Source organism: Monodelphis domestica, chromosome 8 (assembly GCF_027887165.1).
Source record: "Monodelphis domestica isolate mMonDom1 chromosome 8, mMonDom1.pri, whole genome shotgun sequence".
Classification (NCBI taxonomy): Eukaryota; Metazoa; Chordata; class Mammalia; order Didelphimorphia; family Didelphidae; genus Monodelphis; species Monodelphis domestica.
Genome location: NC_077234.1, coordinates 211,264,642 through 211,288,771, shown reverse-complemented (window position 1 = coordinate 211,288,771; position 24,130 = coordinate 211,264,642). Strand labels below are relative to the sequence as shown.

At 35.4% G+C, this 24,130-nt stretch overlaps 2 protein-coding genes across 10 annotated transcripts in view; one reads left to right on the top strand and one right to left on the bottom strand.

The window, feature by feature from the left end:
* The window catches only part of LOC100011334 (cohesin subunit SA-2-like), a 127,591-nt gene that overhangs the window by 11,307 nt on the left and 92,154 nt on the right, over nt 1-24,130 (bottom strand). For 7 of the 8 annotated variants that reach the window (XM_016424820.2, XM_016424819.2, XM_056807779.1 and 4 more), the window contains one exon: nt 11,007-11,206. The exons of the other annotated variant lie outside the window; for it this stretch is intronic. In XM_016424820.2, coding sequence (XP_016280306.1) covers nt 11,007-11,206 — 200 coding nt within the window. The remainder of the gene's footprint in view (nt 1-11,006; nt 11,207-24,130) is intronic. 8 annotated transcript variants of the gene reach the window in all.
* PPP2R3B (protein phosphatase 2 regulatory subunit B''beta) overlaps nt 1-24,130 on the top strand; it is a 177,121-nt gene that overhangs the window by 131,252 nt on the left and 21,739 nt on the right. The gene's annotated exons all lie outside the window — the stretch shown is intronic.

Sequence of the window (24,130 nt, the reverse complement as noted above, 5' to 3'; positions counted from 1 at the left end):
AAACTGTGCCTTATGAAAGTAATAGAATTATATACTACAAGAAATTACCAATATGATAAATAGAGAGAAGCATGGAAAGATTTGTACAATCTGATAAGTGAAGTTAGAAGAGATAAGAAAATTATATATGCAAAAACTAACAATGTAAATAGAAAAAAGCACAAAACAATAAACAAATGTTTCATTTCCCAATAGTTAAAGAGGTCAAAGGATATAAACAAAGAGCTCTCCAAAACACTTTGAAATATTCACAACCACATGATATCCGAATCACAAAGAGTATCAAAAATGCAAATCAAAATAACCCTGAAGTTTATTTCCTGCAAACTGGCAACAACAAAAAGCTGATAGAGTTATGTTAGAGGGCTTGTGGAATGATAAGCACGCTAATACTTTGTTGGTAGAGCTGTGAAATGGTAAAGCCAGTTTGGAAAACATTTTGTAATTATAAAAATGTGACTAAAATATATAAATATTGAACCCAAGGACTTCATTACTAGGCTTTTACCCCAAGGAAGCCATCTATAAGAAGAAAGTTCTCAAATACTCCAAAATACTTATACTAATAGTTTTGATGACAACAAAGAATTGAATACAAAGCATCAACTGAAGATTGGCTAAATGAACTGTGGTACATAAATGCAATGGTATATTACTGTGCTATAATAAATGATGTATGTGATAAATATAGAGAGGTATGAAAGGATCTATATGAACTGACACAGGACAGAATAAGCAGAGCTAAAAAAATATATGTATATATATTTACTTATAAAAAAGTAAATGTTTAAAGAATGAGGATGGCTCCAAAGAAGATAGTAGAAGAAACCCATAATCAGTCCAAGTTGTGGTACACTATATATATTTTCAAACTTTCGTGATATTTTGATTGCTTTTGCTGATTTTTTTAGGTTATTCCTCTCTTTTCTTTTTCCTTTTTTTCAAAAAACCCTTACCTTCTGTTTTAGTATCAATTCTAAGACAGGAGCAACAAAGGCTAGGCAATAGGGGTTAAGTGACTTGCCCAGGGTCCCATAGGTAGGAAGTGTCTGAGGTCAGATTTGAAACCAGGTTCTCCCAACTCCAAGACTGGCACTCCATCACACTTTGCTACCTCACTGCTCCTCTCTTTTGTCTTTTTACAGGAGATGGCTCTCTGATATAAGAGACAAATCCAGATTTTTTGTAAGTTTAGTATTATGGCAAGAGACCAGATACTGGTTCACATGCTTGAATATTACTATAATTCTTGTAATCTCTTTACAAACACATCAGTGATGCATATCTATAACTGTGTTGACAATGTAAAAGAAAAAAGCAAGAACTAAGGAGCCACATGTGAATAAAAATTCAATTATGATGACCCTAACTATTTGGAACTCTTACTTGGGTCTGTCCACAGACAAGTTACTATGCTCTTAATTGAGTTCTGAGTTTGGATAGGTGTATAAATGACATCAAATATAAATAACAACAAGACATTAAGCAATGTGTTTCAGGATGCTGCTAGAACTTCAATTCTAGCAAAGAATATCTGGAGATATTCTGCAATATTCCCTTCTTACCCTCTGATGTAATTTGGTCATACCTGCAGACAAGAAGTATAAGCAAAAGACACTACAAGTATCTTGTGGGTAAGTCTGAAAATGTGCCTATTTTGTTTTATTTTTAGGTCTATAAATAATCTGAGCATTAAAAGATAGGCTTTTGTTCCAGGGAGAAGCTAAGTTATTAAGGGCATTGAGTTATTTCTAAAAGGCAGTCTTCACCCTCCTGTACTCATAATAATTTTTAAGCGCAGCCCACTTTTTAATAAACAATGACTGATATGTATATATGTATATAAAATTATGAACCAAAATCTATAAATTGAATACTTGCCTGGGCAGCAGCAAACATTTTTCGTCCACTTTGTTTCTTCGTGGATAGTTAGGTCAAACTCTTTTGAGCAGTTATGGAGCTCATTTAAAAAGTTATAAAATATTTAGGAGTTCCATGTAATCAGCATAATACCCTACACAATAGCATTTGAAGGATCATTTATTACTTGTCTATTGACCCAAATAAGAGTTCCAATACTTAGGGTCATGATAATTGACTCCTTTTCTTCACTCATGATTCCTTAAATCTTGCTTGACTACATGACAGTAACAAATAGCTTTGAGGAGTATAAATCTCCCTATTTTATGCCTTGGTAAATACTGATAATTAACTGGTAATCAATTTTCACTTTTGAAAAGTCCCATATGATTTTTATATGTACAACATTTTCTAGGGATGCTATATGGTTATAATTCTTGGAATGGCAATCTCTGTAGAATTAATGTCACAGGCCTCTCTAATCACTAGTAACTAGGAAAATGCAATTTAAAACAACTTTGAGGTCCCACTTCATAACTACCAGATTTGAAAAACTGATAACCAAAGGAAAAAGAAAATTGTTGGATGGGCTGCATGAAAATGGTAACACTGATACACTGTTAATGGAACTGTAAACTGGTACTGCTATTCTGGAAAGCAATTTGAAATTGTGTCCCAAAATTTACTAAGTTGTACATACTCTTTGACTGAGCAATACCACTAGTAAGTCTATAATACTATAACTATTCCAAAAAAAGAAGAGGACCCGTAAATACAAAAATATTTATAGCAGCTTTCTTTGTGGTGCCAAAGAACTAGAAACTAAGGAGGTGTCTATGAATTAGGAAATGGATAAACAAATTATGACATGAATATAACAGAAGACAACTGGACTGAAAGAAATGATGAAGGGCATGGTTTCAGAGAAAACTGAGAAATTTTGAATTAACTGATATAGAATGAAGTAAGTAGAATGGAGAGAAGAATTTATACATTTAACAACACTATAAAGACAAATAATTTTAAAAGATTTAAGAATTTTGTAGTAATCAACCACAATTTTTAGAGAAGGCATGATTAAACATGCTCTCCTGAAAGAGAGGTGACAAACTCAAAAGTGAAGTGAAACATTTCTGCACATAGCCAATGTGGGAATTTGTTTTGATTGACTATGCATGCTTTTTATTAGGGTTGTGTTTTGGTTTTATGACTCTTAATCAAGGAGGTGTAAAAGGAAGAGAAAATATTTGTGTTATTTTACAAAAATAACATCATACTCACAAAAAACAATGGCTAACATAAGTGGCATACAATATACTACCAATGATGAATTAATGCAAAACTACTGGCAAAAAAAATTATCATCAGAGCTATATGACCAGAAAAAAAGGTAAGTCAGGCACACAATGATTTTATAATTAGCTCACTTAATCTGTATACTATCTCTATGAGGTAGGCCATACTAGTGTATTAATGACCTGATATTTCATAAAAGATAAAAAAGGCATTAGCAACAGGTTGAAAAAACACTTCAGTCAGCTTCTCAACCAACCCTCTTCAGTCGACCAAAGCGCCCTTGACCAGATCCCCCAAAACCGCACCACTGAACAACTTGATGTCACTCCTTCAATAGAGGAAGTCCAAAAAGCCATTAAACAAATGAGTGCAGGCAAGGCACCCGGTAAAGACAGGATCCCAACCGAGGTGTACCAGGCCTTAAATGGAAAGGAGCTCCAGGCATTCCACATAGTGCAGAACAGCATATGGGAAGAGGAAGACATGCCCCCAGAACTCAGAGATGCCTCCATCGTAGCCCTATACAAGAACAAAGGCTCACGAGCAGCCTGTGACAACTACAGAGGCATCTCACTACTCTCCACTGCTGGAAAGATCCTCACCCGTGTTATACTCAACAGACTCCTGTCATCTGTTTCATAGCAGAACCTGCCTGAATCACAATGTGGCTTCCGACCAGATCGCAGCACCATCGACATGGTCTTCACAGTGAGGCAAATGCAGGAAAAATGCCTTGAGCAGAACCTGAGTCTCTACATTGTCTTCATAGACCTGACAAAGGCGTTCGACACAGTGAACAGGGACGCATTGTGGGTGATCCTCAGCAAGCTCGGTTGCCCAGCAAAATTCGTCAAACTAATCCAGCTTTTTCATGTCGACATGACAGGGGAAGTCCTATCTGGTGGAGAGACTTCTGATCGCTTCAGCATCTCCAATGGCGTGAAACAAGGCTGTGTCCTCGCTCCGGTACTATTCAACCTATACTTCACCCAAGTATTACCACATGCTGTGATGGATCTAGACCTGGGTGTCTACAACAAATACTGACTGGATGGCTCACTATTCGACCTTCGCCTCCTGACTGCAGAAACAAAGACAACAGAGAGACTCATCCTGGAAGCTCTCTTTGCAGATGACTGTGCTCTCATGGCCCACCAAGAAAATCATCTCCAAACCATTGTGGACAGGTTCTCCACCGCAACAAAACTGTTTGTCCTGACTATCAGCCTCAGCAAAACAGAGGTGCTGTTCCAACCTGTACCAGGGAGGCCAACTAACCAGCCATGCATTACAATCGACAGCACACAGCTTTCTAACGTCAACACTTTTAAGTACCTGGGCAGCACCATCGCCAACGACGGGTCCCTAGACCACGAGATCAATGCCAGGATCCAAAAGGCCAGCCAGGCACTCGGGCAGCCGTGCTGCAAAGTCCTCCAACACAGAGGTGTAAGCACTGCGACGAAGCTCAAAGTGTACAACACAGTGGTCCTCAGCTCGCTCCTGTATGGTTGTGAGACATGGACACTGTACTGGAAGCACATGAAACAGCTGGAGCAATTCCACCAACGCTCCCTCCGGTCAATCATGAGGATCCGATGGCAGGACCGAATCACCAACCAGGAAGTCCTCGACAGAGCCAACTCCACCAGCATCGAAGTCCTGGTCCTCAAAACCCAGCTACGATGGTCTGGACACGTCATCCGCATGGACCCACAGCGAATACCAAGACAGGTATTCTATGGTGAACTGTCAGCTGGACTCAGGAAACAAGGCCGACCAAAGAAAAGATTCAAGGATCAGCTAAAGTCCAACTTGAAGTGGGCTGGCATGACACCAAAGCAACTAGAACTCACTGCCTCTGGCAGAAGCAGCTGGCGAACCCACATTAACCATGCCGCCACCTTTGAAGATGAGCGACGTCGACGTCTTGCCGCTGAGCGTGAACGCCGACACCAGGCCACAACCGCACCTCCCATAACAACTGGCGTCCCATGCCCCATGTGCCACAAACTCTGTGCCTCAGCCTTTGGACTTCAAAGCCATATGAGGGTTCACCGTAGATGAAAACGCACAAAGACAATTGTTGTTCTCAGTCACCGAGAGACTACCACTAGATTACAGATAGAAAAATGAAGCTCAGAAAACTACCCCAAAGTCCACACAGCTAATAAGTGATGAAGCCAGGTCTTGAACTTCTAAGTTTTAATTACAAATTCAGTGCTCATTTCACTCATACCATATTGTCAGAATTTAAGTTTTTAACCATTCAAAATGCCTTACTTTTTCTCATTCAGAATATTTTAAAATATGGCCAATACAATGGGTGTGGCCCATTGGTACACACCAAACTAGTTATGGTTAAAAAATAAGTTAAAATGAAGAAAACTAATTAAAATTTAATTTGAACCTTACTCTTTGCAATATAAACTGTAGATATTTAAATATAAAGAAGCCAGGGTTAGTAAACAATACTAGGAAAAGTTTACATTTTGTTGTATTGGGGGAAAAAGTTCAAAATAGTAATTGTATGTAGTTAATAAATGTTAAATTGTCCTATACTTTACTGCCCTATGTTCATTTCCAATTTTATATAGTAAAAAAAACCCAAACTATAAATTATATGACTAGAATAAAACATCCAAGGACTCAGGATCATAGACTCTAAAGGCTATTTCTATTTCTAGTTCAATCCTGTCATTTTACAACACAGTATAGTGGCTATGAGACTGTCTTTGGGCTTAGGAATCCCAAGTTCAAATTTAATTTTTGCTACTTAAAATCTGTATCAACAAAAATCAATCATAACCTTCCTGGGCCTATGTAAAAATAAAAAGGTTGGACTAGATTGTGGTATAAGTTGATTCTAATTCTAGATCTATGTTCCTGATGGCCAGTGAGGAGAAGTAATTTGATCAAAGTCAGGCTGGTAGTAAGGACAATGCAAAGATTCAAACTAATTCTAAACCCAGAGCTTCCTGCCCCACCCCCCAAATGTGAATTCTTCTTGCAGAATATCCGAGGGAAAGGATGTTACAAGCCAAAGTATCCCTCATTGTGACTAAACACCAGAGAAGAATAACTAAAAAGAGAAAGGAAAAAAATTCCCATATAAGAAACTGCAAAAAGATTGAGAAAATAAAACTAGTTCCCTCCCCCACAAAGCCCTTAATACAATGATGAAATATACTAAGGATTATGTGAATGCCAAGGAAAAATCTCTAGAAGAGACTAATTCTGAAATAATTATAACTGGAACCCCATAAATAAGGATCACAGGAACAGCTAGAAAATCTAATAAAAGAACTAAAGGAGGAGTAAAGGTAAAACTGCTCCTAATTAAAAAAACAAACAAACAACAGAATGATTAATTCATGAATTCGAAAAGCATGTATTAGGCATCTAAAAATATGGGTTAGACATGAGAGATTCAAAGGAAAAAATAAATTTTTTGCCCTCCAGAAGCTTATATTTTATTTTTGCTAATTGATGACTTCAAAAAGAAGCTGAAAAACTTTATCAAGTAGACACCCTAAAAACAAAAATGTAGAAGACAGAACTAAAAAGGTTTTTAAATGCTACAATAATTATCAGGGAAACACATCAAAGACAGTCATATTTTAAGAATACAATAAAAAACAACTAAGAGAGAAAATGGGGCTCTAAGAGAGAATCTGAGAATCACTAATCTCTCAGAAAAACATGCTGAACCAAACATAATAGAATGATGAAAAAAATGCAATATTTTAGGAAACAAAATTACCCAGAAATTTTACAACCAGAGAACACAATGAAGATTAATAAGCTGACAGGACACCATCAGAGAGGAACCAGTTGCAATTTAACCAGAAATGTGATTGCCAAGCATTAGAAGTCAAAATTTAAATGAAGACTACTGCAAACATACAAGAGAATGGTAAATTAATAAGAAAACCTAAAAAAATGGGTTGAGTCTACTCATCATCAAATATAAGTAGAAGACAATTACAATATGATATCAAGATAAAAAAATTTAAGTTCTTGCAAATAATACTGAATTATTTTTTAAATGCTGGGGATTAAAAAAAAAAGGTAAAAGCAGTTCCTGCCCTCAAGAGGCTCATAATCTAATGGGAAAGGAAACATGCAAACAGCTATGTATAAACAACATATTTATAAAGTAAAGGGAATAATCTTACTATCATTAAAGGGATCATCAAAAGCTCTTTCAAGAAGATGGAGGTGTAGCTGAGACATGAGGGAAGCATGAAAGTGGAAACATAACATTCCAATGAGGGGCACTGTTAAAATAGACAGAATAGGGAGATTAAGCATCTTTCCAGTGTGAGAAATAGCAAAGAGGTCATTTTCACTGGAGAAGAGAGTACACAGTATATGGAGACCATTAAAATGTAGGAAGACTGGAAAAATAATAAGGGGCCATCTTACAAAAAGACTTTAAAAGCCCCCAAGGGGAATTTTACATTTGACAGAGGTAACAAGGAGCCACTGGAATCTATGAAATGAAGGAGGGTAGAAGAAGGGGGAGGAAAGAGAGAAGGTGAGTTAGAACCTGCTCTTTAAAAGATTACTTTTCATGGAGGCTGGGTTAAAGTGGGTAAAGTCCTAGGCAAGGATATCAAAAAGAAGGATACTGCAAGAGTCCAACAAAACTCTGCACCAGGATAGTCATAGTATCAAAGGAGAAGGGGGTCTATACCAGAGAATTTACAAAAGTAGAATCAACAGGCATTTGCAACAGATTGACTATGGAGTTATGAGGGTAAGAGCTGAGGCTATCATTAATATTTTGAGTTGGAAATCAGAGGATGGTGGTGCTTCAAATCAAGTTAGGGAGGTTCAGAAAAGGGTAGGTTTGTAATCAAAGGTACTAAGTTCAGTTTGGGACATAGCAAGTTTAAGATATCTATGGGGGCATCAGTTTGGACATCTCCAAATAGCAGTTGGAATTAAGAAACTAGAGATCAGAAGGGAGGTTAGAACTGATAGATTTGAGAATCATCTGCAAAAAGAGATGATAACTGAAAAAGTGAAAAAGTATTTTTCTTAAGAATGATTTACCCTACAAATTGAGTAATTCTCCAGAAAATAAAATGGAATCCCATAAATTGTACCTTCTCTGGGTGAAAAATGAAGGGAAAAAAAAAGACCGTAGTAGTAGAAAATTTTCAGAAGATAGGGAATTAGACTGGGATTCATGGGGTAATAAAGAAGGGAATGCCTCCAAAAAAAGAATGCTAAGAAAGGCTGCACACAAAAGAAAAGGAAGGGTAAAAACCTCAGTGATCCAAGACAGAAGGCAAAGGGAGGATAATAGGTTATAAATATCTAATGAGGATTTTTATCTTTTTTTTCAAAAAGAGACAGAAATTGGACCTACAATTTCATTAGTTTACGGCACTTCAAGGTGAGGAAACTCCTAATGCCAAGTCAGGTTGTCTACTTTTATCTGTATAGTCTTAGAGAGCTATGTAGAGCAATGAGACATTAAGCGGGAAGGGAAAAAATTATATCAAGATTTTACAGAATAAATAAACAAACAGCAATTGCAACCATGAACATTGAATGAGAAAACTTTGTTCAAAAAACTCCCAACAAGAAAGAGGAAGATTTGGATATAATAAGCAAAATGGATTACAGAGTAAAATCCAGAAAATTGCTCCATAAAATCAGTAAAAGTAAAAAGATTAATAGAATGTTAAAATAATGGACTGGAATTAGAATTAGTTTCATTTTAAAAAGCAGGAAGGAAGGGCAATCATGCCTCAAAAGGGAAGAGTAAAAATGAAGATTTTAAAAGAGAGAAGGGAAACTTTATTATGTTTATAGGTACAACAAAAAAAAAAAACACAGAACTGTAGGAAGATGAACAAAATAAGATAATAATCTTTTGGCAATTCAACATGTCCCTTTCAGTTGGAGAAATCTAAAGAATTGAATAAGAAAAATATAAGAGATCTAAACAGACTATGTTTGCAACATTAGATACAATAGATTATTTGTGATGGGTTCCAATTTTGACTATCAGAAAAGAAAAACCTATTAATCCATGATAGAGGCAAAGGAAATTTAAACCCAAATCGGAAACTAACACAAGAATGACCAAAGAACCGGTTTTGGATCAAAGTCTCTAAGATTCTCTTATGAAGAAAAGAGTGGAAAATGCTTACATTTTTAAAGCCCAAAAAAGCATCCACAAAAATATCAGATTAAAAGAAAATCTAACAGGAGAATCCTAGATTTTTCTTATAAAAGTCAAGAAGCAAAGAAACTATTAAAAGTTGAAAGAAATTCATTGAAGACATGTAAGATATCAATTACAAACTCTAAGACACAAAAAGTATAATCAATAGGTAAAAATACAAATAATAATGTCTTAAGGATCAAGAATGACTCGGAGTTCTCCTTTGACTAAGTGGAAAATCCACAGGTATCAAACACTGCATATATTCCCAGTCTTTTCCCAATATATTCATAAGTTTTGCTGATTTTTTCTCCCTTATTTTCTTTCTTTATTTAAAAAAATTATTTGTTACATGGGTTGGCTTTCTAGTAGGGGGAAATGGAAAGGATATTGGAAGAAATTTTGGTGATGTAAAAATAAATCAATAAAAATTTACTTAAAAAAGACAAAAGGCTTAAAGAATAAATCACAGAAATTAAATAACTAGCAATTAAGAATCAGAAATAATAAATAAGATAATAAAATAAAAAATTCCAAAAATTGGAAGATACAAATAAAGCAGTCCTTAAAGGAAAATTTACACCTTATGAATATTTACAAGAGAAGGAAAAGACTAATCAATTGAGCATGAACCTGAACAAAATAGAATGTAAACAATAGAAAAACTCATTGTGGAAGGGGTTGTAAAAAGAGAAGCATACTAAAATTCAAATTTTATTGAATGCTTAGTTAAAACATAAATTTGGAAGACAATGTAAGAATTCTGCAAGAAAATAAAAAGAAATATTTATAACCTTTGACTCTATTCCAAGGAGGCTGAAATACACATATACAATATTCAAAGAGTAAATTCCTTTATAGCCGAAGGAGGTTGGGATAGAAGAAATTATCCAAGTAAAAAAAGATCTATCTGTAGAAAATGTGGAAAGCAGTGTTATTTGTAATAATAAAAAACTGAAGGAAAATGGATGACAAAATCATAATATAAAGGAAGTAATGCATTATTATTGTGCCATAAGGAAGAATAATGATTACAATAGCAGCAAGCATTTATGTAGTCCCTACTATGTAACAAATAGTTTGATAAGCACTTAAAAAATATCATCTTATATGATTCTCATAAGAATTGAAAGGTAGGTGCTCATTTTTATAGATGTTTAGGAAACCGAGGCAAAGAGTTAAATGATTTGCCCAAGTCACATAGCTAGTAAAGATTCTGAGAAACATAGGAAGACTTCCATGAAGTGACATAAAATTAAGAAATCAAAGTTAAAATAACCATATACATAACACTATGGTAACAAATAATGTTGACATAGAAGCAATAAAACTCTGGTCAAAATATTACAGGCGATAATAGTAATACACTGAAAATATTGTAATACAATTCCCTCCTTCCTGTTAATAACTGATTATTTTTCAGGGAATATACTTTGTAAGAAGGTTTGGTTTGCTGGTTAGTGCTTTTTGTGTCAAAATAAAAAAAGAAAATACCAAAATGCATTTTCAACTCATGGTGTTAAGCAATAAAGACTAGAATGAAGGAACATCAGTTCAACTGTAAGGCCATCTTCAGGACATTCATTCAGATAGTTCTAAAACACTCCACTAAGCTTCCTGAGGTGATGGATAACATGAATATGATAAAGACAGATGTCATACGTACCATCAGAAAATTTTCTCTTCGTGGCAATGACTTTTGATCTGTCAGGTGGAGGCCATTCTCTAAAACTACTTGCTATTGTGCTTTCTGCATCATCATCAGTTCCTATCAGAGAGCTGCGATAACAGTATAATGGATGCCATTTTTCCCCTTTACAAGTCAACAACATGTGGTCTGTAACAAATTCCTGCAGGTAGTAATACCTGCAGGCAAGAGAAAATGAAAGTGAAACATGAAGTCTACATACTCACTTGATAACAACCTAGAAATGTTGACTAGATTCACAGAATATTAAAGCTAAGAGGAACCTAAGATATTATCTACTCATTTTATGGATGAGAAAACTGAAGTTGAAAGATGTGTGCTCAAGCAATCAACAAGCATTTATTAAATAGCTACTATGTGCCCTGAACACTATACTGAGAATAAAGGTGAAAAATTCCTGCCCCCAATGGAGCTTACATTCTAGAGAGAGAGAGAATATATATGTATATATAAAGATAAGTATATACAAAATAAAGAAGAGATAATGTTTGGGGGGAGGTGCTACACACTGCAGGAGAATAAGGAAAGGTGGTATTTGAACTAAATTTTGAAGGAAAATAAGGGATTCTAAGGGGCATAGGTAAGAAGAAACTGCAATTCAGGAATGAGGAGAATGCACAAAGGCCTGGTCATAGCAGATGGAGTGTTGTTTATGGCAAATAGTAAGAAGGCAAGTTAGGCCGGCTCACAGAGTACTTAAAAGGAAGTAATCTGAAACAAAACTGATAAAATAGAATCTAATTGGAACCAGATTCTGGAGGGCTTTAAATGTCAAAGGAATCTGTATTTGGACCTAGAGAATAAAGAGTCCCCATTTTCATTAAGCAGGGGACTAACATGGTTAGACTCATGTTTTTAAAAAATTGTCAGCTTGGTGAATATTGGATATTACATGAGAAACAGATATGGCACAAAGGCTGGAGACTACAGTAACAATCCAGGCAAGAGATGATGAGGTCATCCATACTAATCATAAACCTTCACTGGGGTGGGAACCATGTGAGTGGAGAGAAAATTACAGACTAAAAAAAAAGAGCTATGGAAATAGAATCAACAAGATTTGGCAAGTGATTGGATGAAGGAAAATGAAAAACTGAGAATGAATTTGAGGTCAAGAATATAGGCAACTGGAAAGATGCTTGTGCACCTCAACAGGAGTTCAGAGGATAAGCAGATTTGGGATAAAGATAATATATTCTGATCCAGACACAGGATTTTTTACTTTTAAGTGATTTTTTTTCTGATGTTCTACCAATTAATCTCTTACCCCCTGAATAGTTAAAAAAGTGTTGACTAGCATTATTTTCTATTTCTTCACTTCCTCTCAGTCACTGTCAACTAGAGAATGAGTAAATTCAGGGGAGATTTTTTAAAAAATATAGTAGACACCAGGGGGAAAGAAAAAGACTAGATGGCAGAGAGGGAATCCTAAGGATCAAACTAAGATTCTAAGAGACTAATGTCACAATTATATTTCTTTTATTATCTTTGCAATTCACTGTCATCAGAATACTCTTTAGAGGTTTTCTACTGTTGTTTCTAGACCATATGTCTCCTTGAATGGCCTTTTTCCTCCTAAGATGCACTCAAAACATTTGTCAAGTCTTTGTCAGAGTTATGACTGAGCAAAAGAAACAATTCTACGGCTAGAAATACAGGGAGTCTTCTGTATATATTTCCCTCAATGACTTTTCCTCTTTCCACTGAACTTGTTCCACACCTTCCTCATTTCTTGTTTCTGCCCTTTACTGAATTTCCACCCAGCTTTTTCAATGGTGCTTAATATCTGGATCCTGGTCTCTCTATCTCACTCTACCATCATCCTTAGAAGCTCCAACACAATGCTGAAGATCTGTCGACAAGGTGACCTGTCATTTCTGTAACCTGCTCAACTTCAAAGAGCTCCTTTTTCTACCCTGCTTCAACCATATACCAATATGAACATACCTTAGTCCTCATTATCTCTCTCTTTTTAAAACTCTTACCTTTTGTCTTCGAATCAATAAAATAGTCCCATTACAGAAGTGTTAAAAGTTAGGCAATTGGGATTAAGTGACTTGCCCAGGGTATAAAACTAGAAAGTGTCTGAGGCCAGACTTGAACCCATGATCTTCTATCTTTATGCCTGGCTCTATCCACCAAGAAACCAGGCCTCATTATCTCTTAAAACTCCATCTCTAAGATTGACTACGACCTATAGATAAACTTATAGGTTCTGGATGGAGTTTCAAGTTCTCTAAAACTACTAAGGTCACTTTATGACCATGACTTCCTAGCCTTCTCTTCTTGCTCATTTACAGTCACTTTAATCTTCAATTTTATCCTGGTTGAAGATTTGATGATTGACAGTTCAATGGTCCTTTGAACCACTTCTATTTTCTTGGTTCATCTTAGCCAACTCTGGATTGGTTTACTTTGACCACATTGCTACCCTAATTCCATGGTTTGCCACTTTGATATCTCATTAGGTGCTACACTAGAATTCTTTGCTACCCTGACCTTCAGTGCTATCATTCTGCAAAACCTAATCCTTGAGTTACTCCAGGTGCAAGATTACTAAGGAGCAAAGCCCAAAAAAGCACCCACAAAAATAAATTTTGCCAATGACCCAAAGTAGGTCATTACTGCTACTGAAAAATCCTTTATTGATTCCTACATCATTCCCTTCAAAGTCAAGATAGAGATTTTATCTCAAAGCCAGGAATATCTGGGTTCAAGTCCTGCCTCTGCCTCATTCTGGCTAGTCACTTAATCTTTCAGTGCTCTAGGCAAATAACTAAATCTATGGTTCAAGAGAAAGTGATTATCTGTATGGCAAAGAGAGTTATTATCCTTTTAAAAGGCATTAGGGCAAAAGAAGAAGATTGAAAAGTAGAGAAGGAAAAATAGAGAAGGTACCATAAAGAAAAAAGTCAGGCTTTAATCACATGCCATAAAACCAGTTCTTATATTAACTTTTACTATCTTGCAACTGCAAAACAGTATACCCAGAAGTTTCTGTCACCAATAAAATCACAAATCAAATAACTCTCCCTATATTTTACACTTAGAAATAGTTTCAAACATTTTTTTCTCTCAGTACTGATCCCACCCTTTCCTTCCACACTTGGCAAACAACTTAAAGACTCCTAGATCATTTAGGTTATTGAGATCCATTTCTTAGCTTTGCTCCTCCAGTTATCAAATCTTCTCACTATCAACCTCTCTGTCCTACTTCCCTCTAGTCACAGTTGGTTAGACAAGTGTACATCCTAATACTCATTATGATTAATCCTTTAGCTTATACCACATCTGATCACTTTGCCTCAGATCTCAAGAACTTAGTCTAAAAAGTGTCCCCTCTCATTCATGCATTGCCAATTTCTAAGGGCTAGTGTAGCTCTTTCCAATCCTTTCAAAATTATCTACAGAGTAGTCAAGTAGCCACAGTAATGATCAGCCTTAGTCAGTTAGTCAATAATCATTTATTAAGTGCCTTCTTTCTGCTAAACATTGTGCTGAGCACTGAGGATGAAGGAAAGGCAAAAGGCAGTCTCTGCCCTCAAGGCTTATGGTCTAATGGGGGAGACAACATACAAACAACTATGTATAAGCATGTTATTCACAAGGTAAGTAGGAAATAATGAACAGAGAAAAGGCACTATAATTTGGATTGGGAAAGGTTTCCCATAGAAAATGAGATTTTAATGGGAAATTGAAGGAAGCCAGGGAACTCAGGACCAGGAGATGAGGAAAAAGAAAACTCTAGGCATGCGGGAGGGACGAGAAAAAGGTACTGAGTTCGGAGACAGAATGTCATATTTAAAGAACAGTAAGGAGGCTATTGTCATTGGACAGAAGAGTATGTGGTAAATAATAACAAGACTGGAATGGCAGTGTGGGAGGCAGAACTGAGTGTTCTATTCTCAGAATGAGCATTCAACTTATAAAAACTAGTTTGTTACCTTTTTGTTGGTTAAGAACAGCTTTGGGAGGGAGACTGATGAAGGACGAAGGGACAATGAACAGGTCAGTTGCTTCCCTCACCTTGCCCAAGTTGGATTGGAAGCACAAGTGTTTTGAATTGTAGGTCAAAGTCTGGTACCTGATAGGGCCTGACAGGGAAAGGGGAAGAGCCTTGTGTATATATAGCCTGTTTGCTATCTAGTCTGTTGGCACGTCTTGCTCCATCATTGGAGTGCTCTCTTTCATGGAAGGGAATAAACAACTGCCTCTTTTTACTCCTACCTTCTGACTCTCATTTTGTTTATTTGAGTAAGTGGGGCACTGATTTCTGACTGAGGCACTTGTCATCAATTTTTATCCCACACAGCAGCGAGGGTATTAATGCCAGAAGATTTTTTTATTTGATACTGGAGGCATAAGGCATCCACCAGAGTTTAATGAATATAGGGGTAGGAAGGGTTGACACAATCAGACCAACACTTTAGGAAAATCATTTTGGTGACTAATCAAAATGGCCTAGAATAGAAGAGATTATAAAAGCAACCAGCATGTTATTGTGATAATTCCCAGATGAAGAGATTGAGGGTCCGCACCAGTGTTGATAATATCAAAGGACAGAAAAGGGTATTTCTAACAGATGTTATGAAGGCAAAACTGAGGGGCGATGACAAAAGACTGATATGGAGATAAGAGAATGAGAGACAGTGTAGAGTTGGGGATGACACCTAAGTTGCAAGTCTGCAGCACTGGGAGGATAGCAGTGCCCTCAAAAGTATTAGGGAAGTATGAAAGGGGAAATAGCAAATTGGGGTACAGAAACCAGGCCAGAGAGAAACAAATTAGATATGAGGGTCATACTGAATGCTATAACCAATGGACATCAACAAAACTTTAGGAAATCATATTAATTTTTTATTATATTTTTATTTTGTTAAATATTTTTCAATTACATTTTAATTTGGTTTGGGCTGCACTCAGGAGTCACATGTTTGCCACCTCTGTTCTACAGTAATTGCCAAGTCCAGTGTTCCTTTGCCATTACTCATCTGCCTTAATAGCTTATGACTCTGCTGACCATCCTTATTCTCCTAAGATCAGTTTCTTCCCCCTTGACTTCAAAGACAAATCACTATTACATGAAATTTCTTTTTCCTTGACTTCCAAGGCAACAAATATACTTTTTTTCTTCTACCTCTCTAATTACTCTGAAGAGAAGCCAGACAGATAGCAGAATAAAAAGAGTAGAATCATGGAATGGCAGAAAAGTGAGTTTCCAAGGAGAGATGATCAACACTATCAAATGCAGCAGACTTCTGCCCAAATACCTGACAAGATGTTATATTAATTAGCTTCCAAACACCTACTTCAGAAAAAGTCTGGAATTCTTACCAGATTGAATAATAATCAAATAATACATTTATATTGACTTTTTCTACCCAGGAACTGCACAAAAAGACAGCCAGCAACTCATGGGCAATAAGAATGCAAGCTGCCTGCAAAGCCAGTGCTAGCATAGACAAAACAAACCAGTTAATACTACATTGAGATTAGAGAAGGGCCACAGATATGTAAAAGCTTATAGAGCTCTCTGTTCAGAAGACCAATAATGGAGTTTCCAAGATAGTTGTAAACCAATAGTAGAGCTCCTAACCGTCTTAAAAGCCAACAATGACCAGTGTAGGCATGGCAGAGTGTAGAATTAAGTAAGGAAATTTCAGGACTCCAAGGTCCCCAACATCCTTCCCTGGGACTTCAGAGAGGGTAATGAGGATTCAGTGTTCTAAATTGCAAGATGCAAGGAGACAGAGATATATAGAAAGTGAAAGTCCATTTAAAGAATCAAGGAAGAATGCAAGAAGGGCCAATCACTCCACCTGAAAGTGCAACAGGTAGTGTCAGGTTCTGGAACACAGCCTCAATTTAGTAACTGATCCTGGAGAAAGAGTAAAGAGTAAACTCCATAACAAGTTTAAACAGTCACTCAAATGTAAAAATGGATTTTTCACAGGGAATATATAAATACCGTGAAGAAATAAAACATCAGATTTTAAAACTAAATAAAAGCCTACAAGAAAAGAAAAGTAGAATAAATGTCTTAGAAGAGAAAATGGCAATCTGAGAAATATCATCCTTGAAAAAATATACAAAAAAGAAAGCAATGACTTTTAATGAGATAAGAAGGAATATTAGAGCAAAATCAAAAGATTTGAAAAGAAAAACAGAAGAAAAAATAAAATATCTGATAGGAAAAACTAACCTCAGAAATAGGGCAAAGAGATATATCTAATCATCACTGGACTGTGAGAACCATGATTTTTTTTTTAACCCTTACCTTCAGTCTTGGGATCAATACTGTGTGTGTATAGGTTCCAAGGCAGAAGAGTGGTAAGGGCTAGGCAATGGGGGTTAAGAGACTAGGCCAGGGTCACATAGTCTGAGGCCAGATTTGAACCCTGGAGCTCCGGTCTCTAGGCCTGGCTCTCACTCCACTGAGCTACCCAACTGCCCCCAGAACCATGATTTTTTTTTAAACTCTAGATACCATATTTTAAGAAGTCATAAATGAAAATTGTTTACATGTACTAGATAGAAAGAATCCACAAGTCCTAGGAATGACACAGCCAGAACACGTGGCTCTCATGCCAAAAAAGAAATACTGCAAGAATCTAAAAATAAACAATTCACCAAAGGATCACATTCAGGATCAAGCAAAACCTGACAGCTTACACAATAAAAGAAAGGAGATCCTGGTATACAGTGTTCTAAAGGCAACCAAGAATTACTTTTCAAAACTGAGTATACTCCTATAAGAAAAAATATATTTATTTAAAAATCTTATTTAATAAAATAGAGGACTTTAGAAACCAGAGCTAAGTAGGAAATGAACAACAAAAGTCAAAAGAAATCTAGAAAGATAAATTATTTGAGCAATTAGAAGGAGCTATAAAAATGATTTAGTGCAAACATTCTAATGGAGGGACTAGACACAAGTGTTTCTTAAGAACGTAAATATTTTCAAAGGATATTAAGAGAGTTAAATAGAAAAAAACCATCCTGGAAATGGGTTGTTTCTGTTCTATGAAAGAAAAAGACAAGGAAAGGTAAAAATGAATACAATGGTACAAAAAAAAAGATGAACTGAGTGAGAGGATAGAACTTGTTCTTTCTAATAATTGGAGTGTGAGAATATACAAACCTTGAAGAAGGTAATAAGGATAGGCATCATGTGTGTAGGGAATCCTCTCCTAGGATCACTCATGGGATGTTGTCCTGTCTACATCTCTGCGTTCCTGGAGCTACATCACTTACATCACCTAGGCTGGTCATTTAGTTATGTAACCTAGCGTATGTTATGTGACCCTGAACCTGATCTGAACATGACTGAATTTGAACTAGATATGAAATGAGAGGTTGAAGGGTTCAAACAAGGAAGTGCTTGCTTGTTCTCTCTGTCCCTGGTGTCCAGCCAAGCAGAGCTGTTCCTGGAGGTCAAGCTGAGAGCACCCATGTGGGAGATAGATTAAGCTATTTTAGGCTTATCTTTCTATCTATTTCTCATCTTTTACTTATCCAAACAAATCTAGTAAACTTCATTAAATTATAAGGACAAAAGTCCTAATTTTACTATTTCAATCATATGGCCCTCACTTACCTAAAATGGAGTGTCACATATACTAACAAACATATGCAAAGAATCAATATATATGCACATCAAATTCAAGCAGAAAACAAGCAGGGAGGGGGGTGGGAGGAGGTTAAGAGGGAGAAGAAAATCCAGCAGGAAGCAAAGCGACTTCCTGATTATCCTAGAAAGAAGATTGGGGGCTAGAGGGGAGAGAGAACTAAGTGGTTCAGGATATAGAAAGGTAGACCTGGAGATGAGAGGTCCTGGGTTCTATTCTGACCTTAGATTCTTCCTAGCTGTGTGACCCTGGGCAAGTCATTTAATTCCCATAGCCTAGCCCTTACTACTCTTCTGCCTTGGAACCATACTTATATCAACTCTAAGACAGAAAAGAGTTTAGCAAGAGAAAAGGAGATGGTGGGGTGAGAAGAAACAGAGTCTAGACTCTAAGGGGTTGTCTATAAATTAGGGAAATAGTCAAACAAATTTCATTACATGTTAATATAATCATGGACTATCATGATGTCTTAAATAATAAGAAACTGTGGAAAATCAATATGAACTGATACAGAAGAAAGTAAACAGACTCAAAAGATCAGTTAATAGAAGGATGACAACACTGTAAAGAAAAACAAGTTTGAAAGTTTAAGAACAATCAATCATATTTCCAGAGGATCTATTATGAAATGCTACTTACCTACTAACAATGAAATGATAGACTCATAGTACTGAGAGATACATTTTTGGGCATAGCCATTGTATGGATTTGTTTTGCTTTACTATATTTGCTTTGTTATAAGGGTTTTTGAACTGGGGAGCTTTAACAAGAACATGGGTGGGTTCATAATAAAAATGGCCTCCTGCCCCCTCCTAAAAGGTTATTTAAACACTTAAAAAATGTATAGAAGACATCTTAAGATTTCAGAAGGAAGTACAGGCAAACAATAGTTTTGAAAGTAATGAGTGGAATATATTCTATTGTTTAAAAAAACAATAATGATAAGAAATGAAGATTCACAGCTTAATATATAATCCTTTTTTGTGTTCTGTTGTGCTCGTTGGCAAGCTTAAATTGAAAATTAAAGAAAAATTTAAAAGGGGGAAAATAACCAAATGCAATAGAGAGGACAAATAGGACAAAGACTGAGAAAGACATGTGAACTCTGAGTCTAGTGTTCTTCCAACTCTTCAGATCATTCATTCATTCACTCACATGAAGGTGAAGGTATATTTTCAATGAGATAAAACAACTAGATATCTATTTTTAAAATTTATAATTATTTGAAAACATTTCCTACTATAATTTATGAAGTAGTTAGATCTATAAATATATGCCTAAGAGGAAACTTAATCTCTAAGCAGCTATGCTGGGTATTAAAGATACCCAAAATAGAAAGAAATCTTTCAACAAATGATTATGTGGAAATACTTCTTGAACTTCAGGGGATAGCACAGCTTTACCCAGTACTCTGGGAACTCTATTTATAGCTGCCATTTGTTGCCTATACAGGTGGTTAAAGCAGAAACAGCTGGAGTCATATGGACCATTAAAATTCTCTGATTTCCCTAAGGAGGCACAAGATACAGGACTGGACTCTAGCATTAAGTTGGCTGTAAGGCCAAGAATAAGACCACTACATTTTTCCATTTTAGTTTCTATATCAAGAAAGTGAAAACTTTTATATTTCAAACAAAAGCATTTTGGCAAATAACAAATCATAGTACCATCAGTTTTCTTATTGAGACAGGTTATCCAAAGTAGCCAAGGAAATGCTTGTAAAAAGAAAAGTCAATATGGTATAGTGGAAATAGCACTGGATAGGAAGTCAAAGAACCTAAGCTCAAAGTCTGGCTCTGATGCTTATTTTGCTTGTAACCCTAGACAAGTTACTTCACCTTTCTAAGCCTTGGTTTCCTCATTTCTAAATGAAAGGATTGGACTGGATCTGGATCATCTCTAAGATCCAGTCAGGCCCTAAAATCTTTCAGTGCTAATAGGATCACAGATTTGGAACTGAAAAGAACCTTAAAAGCCATCTAGTCCAACGTCCTCAATTTAAAGATGGAAAAACTAATGTCAGGGAGGTTAAATGATTTGTACAAAGTTATAAAGATAGTTAAAAGAGTCAGAATTCAACCCAGATCTTGATTCCAAATACAATGAATTTTTTTCTTTTGTCTCTTTCTATACCACAATAATTTTTTTTAAAACCTTACCTTTTGTCTTGGAATTAATACTATGTATTGGTTCTAAGGCAGAAGAGTAGTAAGGGCTAGGCAATGGGGGTCAAGTGACTTGCCCAGGGTCACACAGCTGAGAAGTGGCTAAGGCCAGATTTGAACCTAGGACCTCCTGTCTCTAGGCCTGCCTCTCAATCCACTGAGCCACCCAGCTGCTCCCACAACATACTTTTTATACTATCATAAAAAAGGCATTCACTCACTGTCATAACCTTGCCCAAACCTATCCATCTCATTATTCAGTCTTCTATATGCTAACCTATCAACTGTCCCCAAACATACCATGCTCACTTATTCATCTCTGTGCTTATGCTGATATCATTCCCTTCCTTTCATTGATTCAAATGCCAACTTTGCTCAGTTCAAGTCCCTCAAAACTTTCCCTAAATATTCCAGTTCATCATGATCCCTCTACTTTTCTTCCTCCTATAAACCCTATAGTGCAATCTGTAATACCACTAATTTACAAGATAGAACTAAATTGTTCTGTGCTTTAATCCTTTAATTTGCATATCTTCTCATATATCCTCTCAAAATTATTAATCACTTCAGAGCATTTTCACATTCAGAAATAATTATTTCTACTTTTGCTTTAGATCATTTTCCAAAATGTATACTTTGAACACAAACACTCAAAATACAATGAATGGAATTGGGATAGTTGGAAATACTAAAAATAAGACACAGAAGGAATCACTGGAGAAAAATTAAACCAAGTCTTAAAGTATAAACATAGCACTCTAAAGATATAAAAATATTTAACATCATTAATTATTTCATCAGGATTCATTCACAAAAGAAAAAACAGTTCTGTAAGTATACACACCTAGAAAGGAAGGAAGAAGAGATAAGAAAAATCATTCACCTAGGCACAGTCCCCTAATCTCATACAAGTCTACAACACTGCCTCTGTAACCAAAATAAAGAGCCCACTGTTACATCCACAGGAAATGGTTCCATTTATTTATAACACATATTTCATACTATTCATCTGACTCAACTAGTCATACATAGTGAAAAAAAGGAGATAAGAAGGTCCCAAGTTACAATTTGCAGTAACTCAACTAATATCTCACACCTGCTTTCCTGAAATACAAAATCAACCTATTAAAATCAAAGCCGGTATTTCAAACAAAACAAAACCAATATATATATATAAAATCTCTTTGTTGGAAGAGACCATATAAACCAAACTAAATAAGTATTCTCTCTAAAGCATAATTTCTTAACCACTTTTCTGTAATGGACCTATTTAGCAATCTGTTGAAGCCTAAAAACCTCTTCTCAAAATAAGGCTTTTAAATGTATAAAATGAAATATATGGGATTAAAAAGGAAATCAACTGAAATAGTTATTAAAATATTAAAATTCATGCTCCCTAAGTTAGAACCTCTGCTTTACAAAATACTCAAAATGTCTTTGTATAATTACTTACTTGATTCTCCTCCCTTCAAGTTAAAAAAAAAAGTTAAATCTAATTTTCGCTAATGCTAATCTTTTTTGTTATTCCCTTGATATCAGTCCCTCCTCACCTCTTACAGATTTTTGCTTTAACAATACTTTCATTTTCCATCTCTCCCTCTAAAATATGTATATATATATATATATATATATATATATATATATATATATATATATATAATAAAGTGCTATACTCAATGTCTCCATATCTCATTCCACCACTATACTGAAAATGATCTCTCAAGGGTAATCAATGATCTCCTAATTTCCCAATTCAATGACTTCAACTTGACTCCTTGACTTCTGACAGTTAAACTCCTTCTGGATATGTTCTCCAATTCTATTCTCTCAGCTCTTTCTATAACTTCCATGTTCCTTTGCCTCCTTTACTATGTTGCTTCATTCTTTTCCTGATCTTTTGAGGTTTTACCCCAAAGTCGTGTCATGAACTCTTTTCTCAACTATTGACATATTTTCTCCCTTGAAAATTTCATTCATTCCCTTGGCTTTACCTACAACCTTCCCCCTGGCTTCGAAATGTGAATTCACATACATATACCTTCATATCATAGCTCCATATTCATGCCTACAATTGTCTCTAGGACACCTTCACTAGATCTAAAAACTCAGCCTGTTCAAGATGGAATGTGGATTTTCTTTCTAAATCTATTCTTGATTTTTCTATTTCTGTCAGTGATACCATCATTCACTCACCAAATCAGTGATGGCTAAAACTTTGGCTCTTCCCTCTGCTTCACTTCTCATCGATGATTTAAGGCTGACTGGGCCAAATACAGTTACAGTAGTAGAGTTAGTTGAGATGGCAGCTCAAAGAAGATACAATGAGTGGAAAAGAAATTCTGAGGAAATCCAGATTCTATCAGGCCCACTCAGTAAGTTTTGGTAAATATAGCAAATAAGGAAAACCCAAATGATTTTGGAAGCAATCCATAACAAGTTTATGACATTAGCTCCCCTCCACATTAAAAAATAAGTTCAAAGTCTTATTAGATGCTTCCAGTTCTACAGAGCTCACATTCTCCTCTTTGGTATTTTAATGGCCTCCATAGACTAAATTAACAATACTTCCCTTATTTGTTTATATTTCCTTTACACTTTACTTTTCATAGCTGTGAATGGCATACCATCTTTTTTAATGGTATGACCCATTTAGAATATATTATGGAATATAGAGTAAGGTACTGATCTAGGTCAAATTTCTGTCAGATTGTGACCCTGGGAAAAGTCATTTAACTTAACTCACTTAACTTAAGTCCGCCTCAGTTTTCTAATTTGTAAAACCTCCCAAGGTGGTTATGAGGATCAAATGAAATAACAATGATAAAGCACTCTGCAAGTCTTAAAAGTACATATTAAATGCAAGTTATCATCATCATTAAACGAAATGGTTTTAATGCCTTGTTTTCTTTATAACCTGAGATCTGGAAGAGTTATTCTCCCTTAATTGCTACTTTTTCTCATTATTTATCTTGATATCTTGATCTTTCTCCAAACTAATTTTATAACTTATCTAGTTCTATAAAACATTCTTTTGATAATTTGATTACTATAGCATAAAAACTCTAAATTAATAAAAATAAATTTAATAGTTTTACCATTTTATATTATTATTATGCTAAATTATATTTATTCTTCTAGCTTTTTAAGTACTTCTTTATTTCTTTAACAAGTACTTTTTAATTGAATCTATGTAAGATATTCATTATTAATCTATATTAATTTATATTAATCTATATTATTAATAAAATAAAAATAACAACATATTAATCTATACAACAGTTCTTGTCAT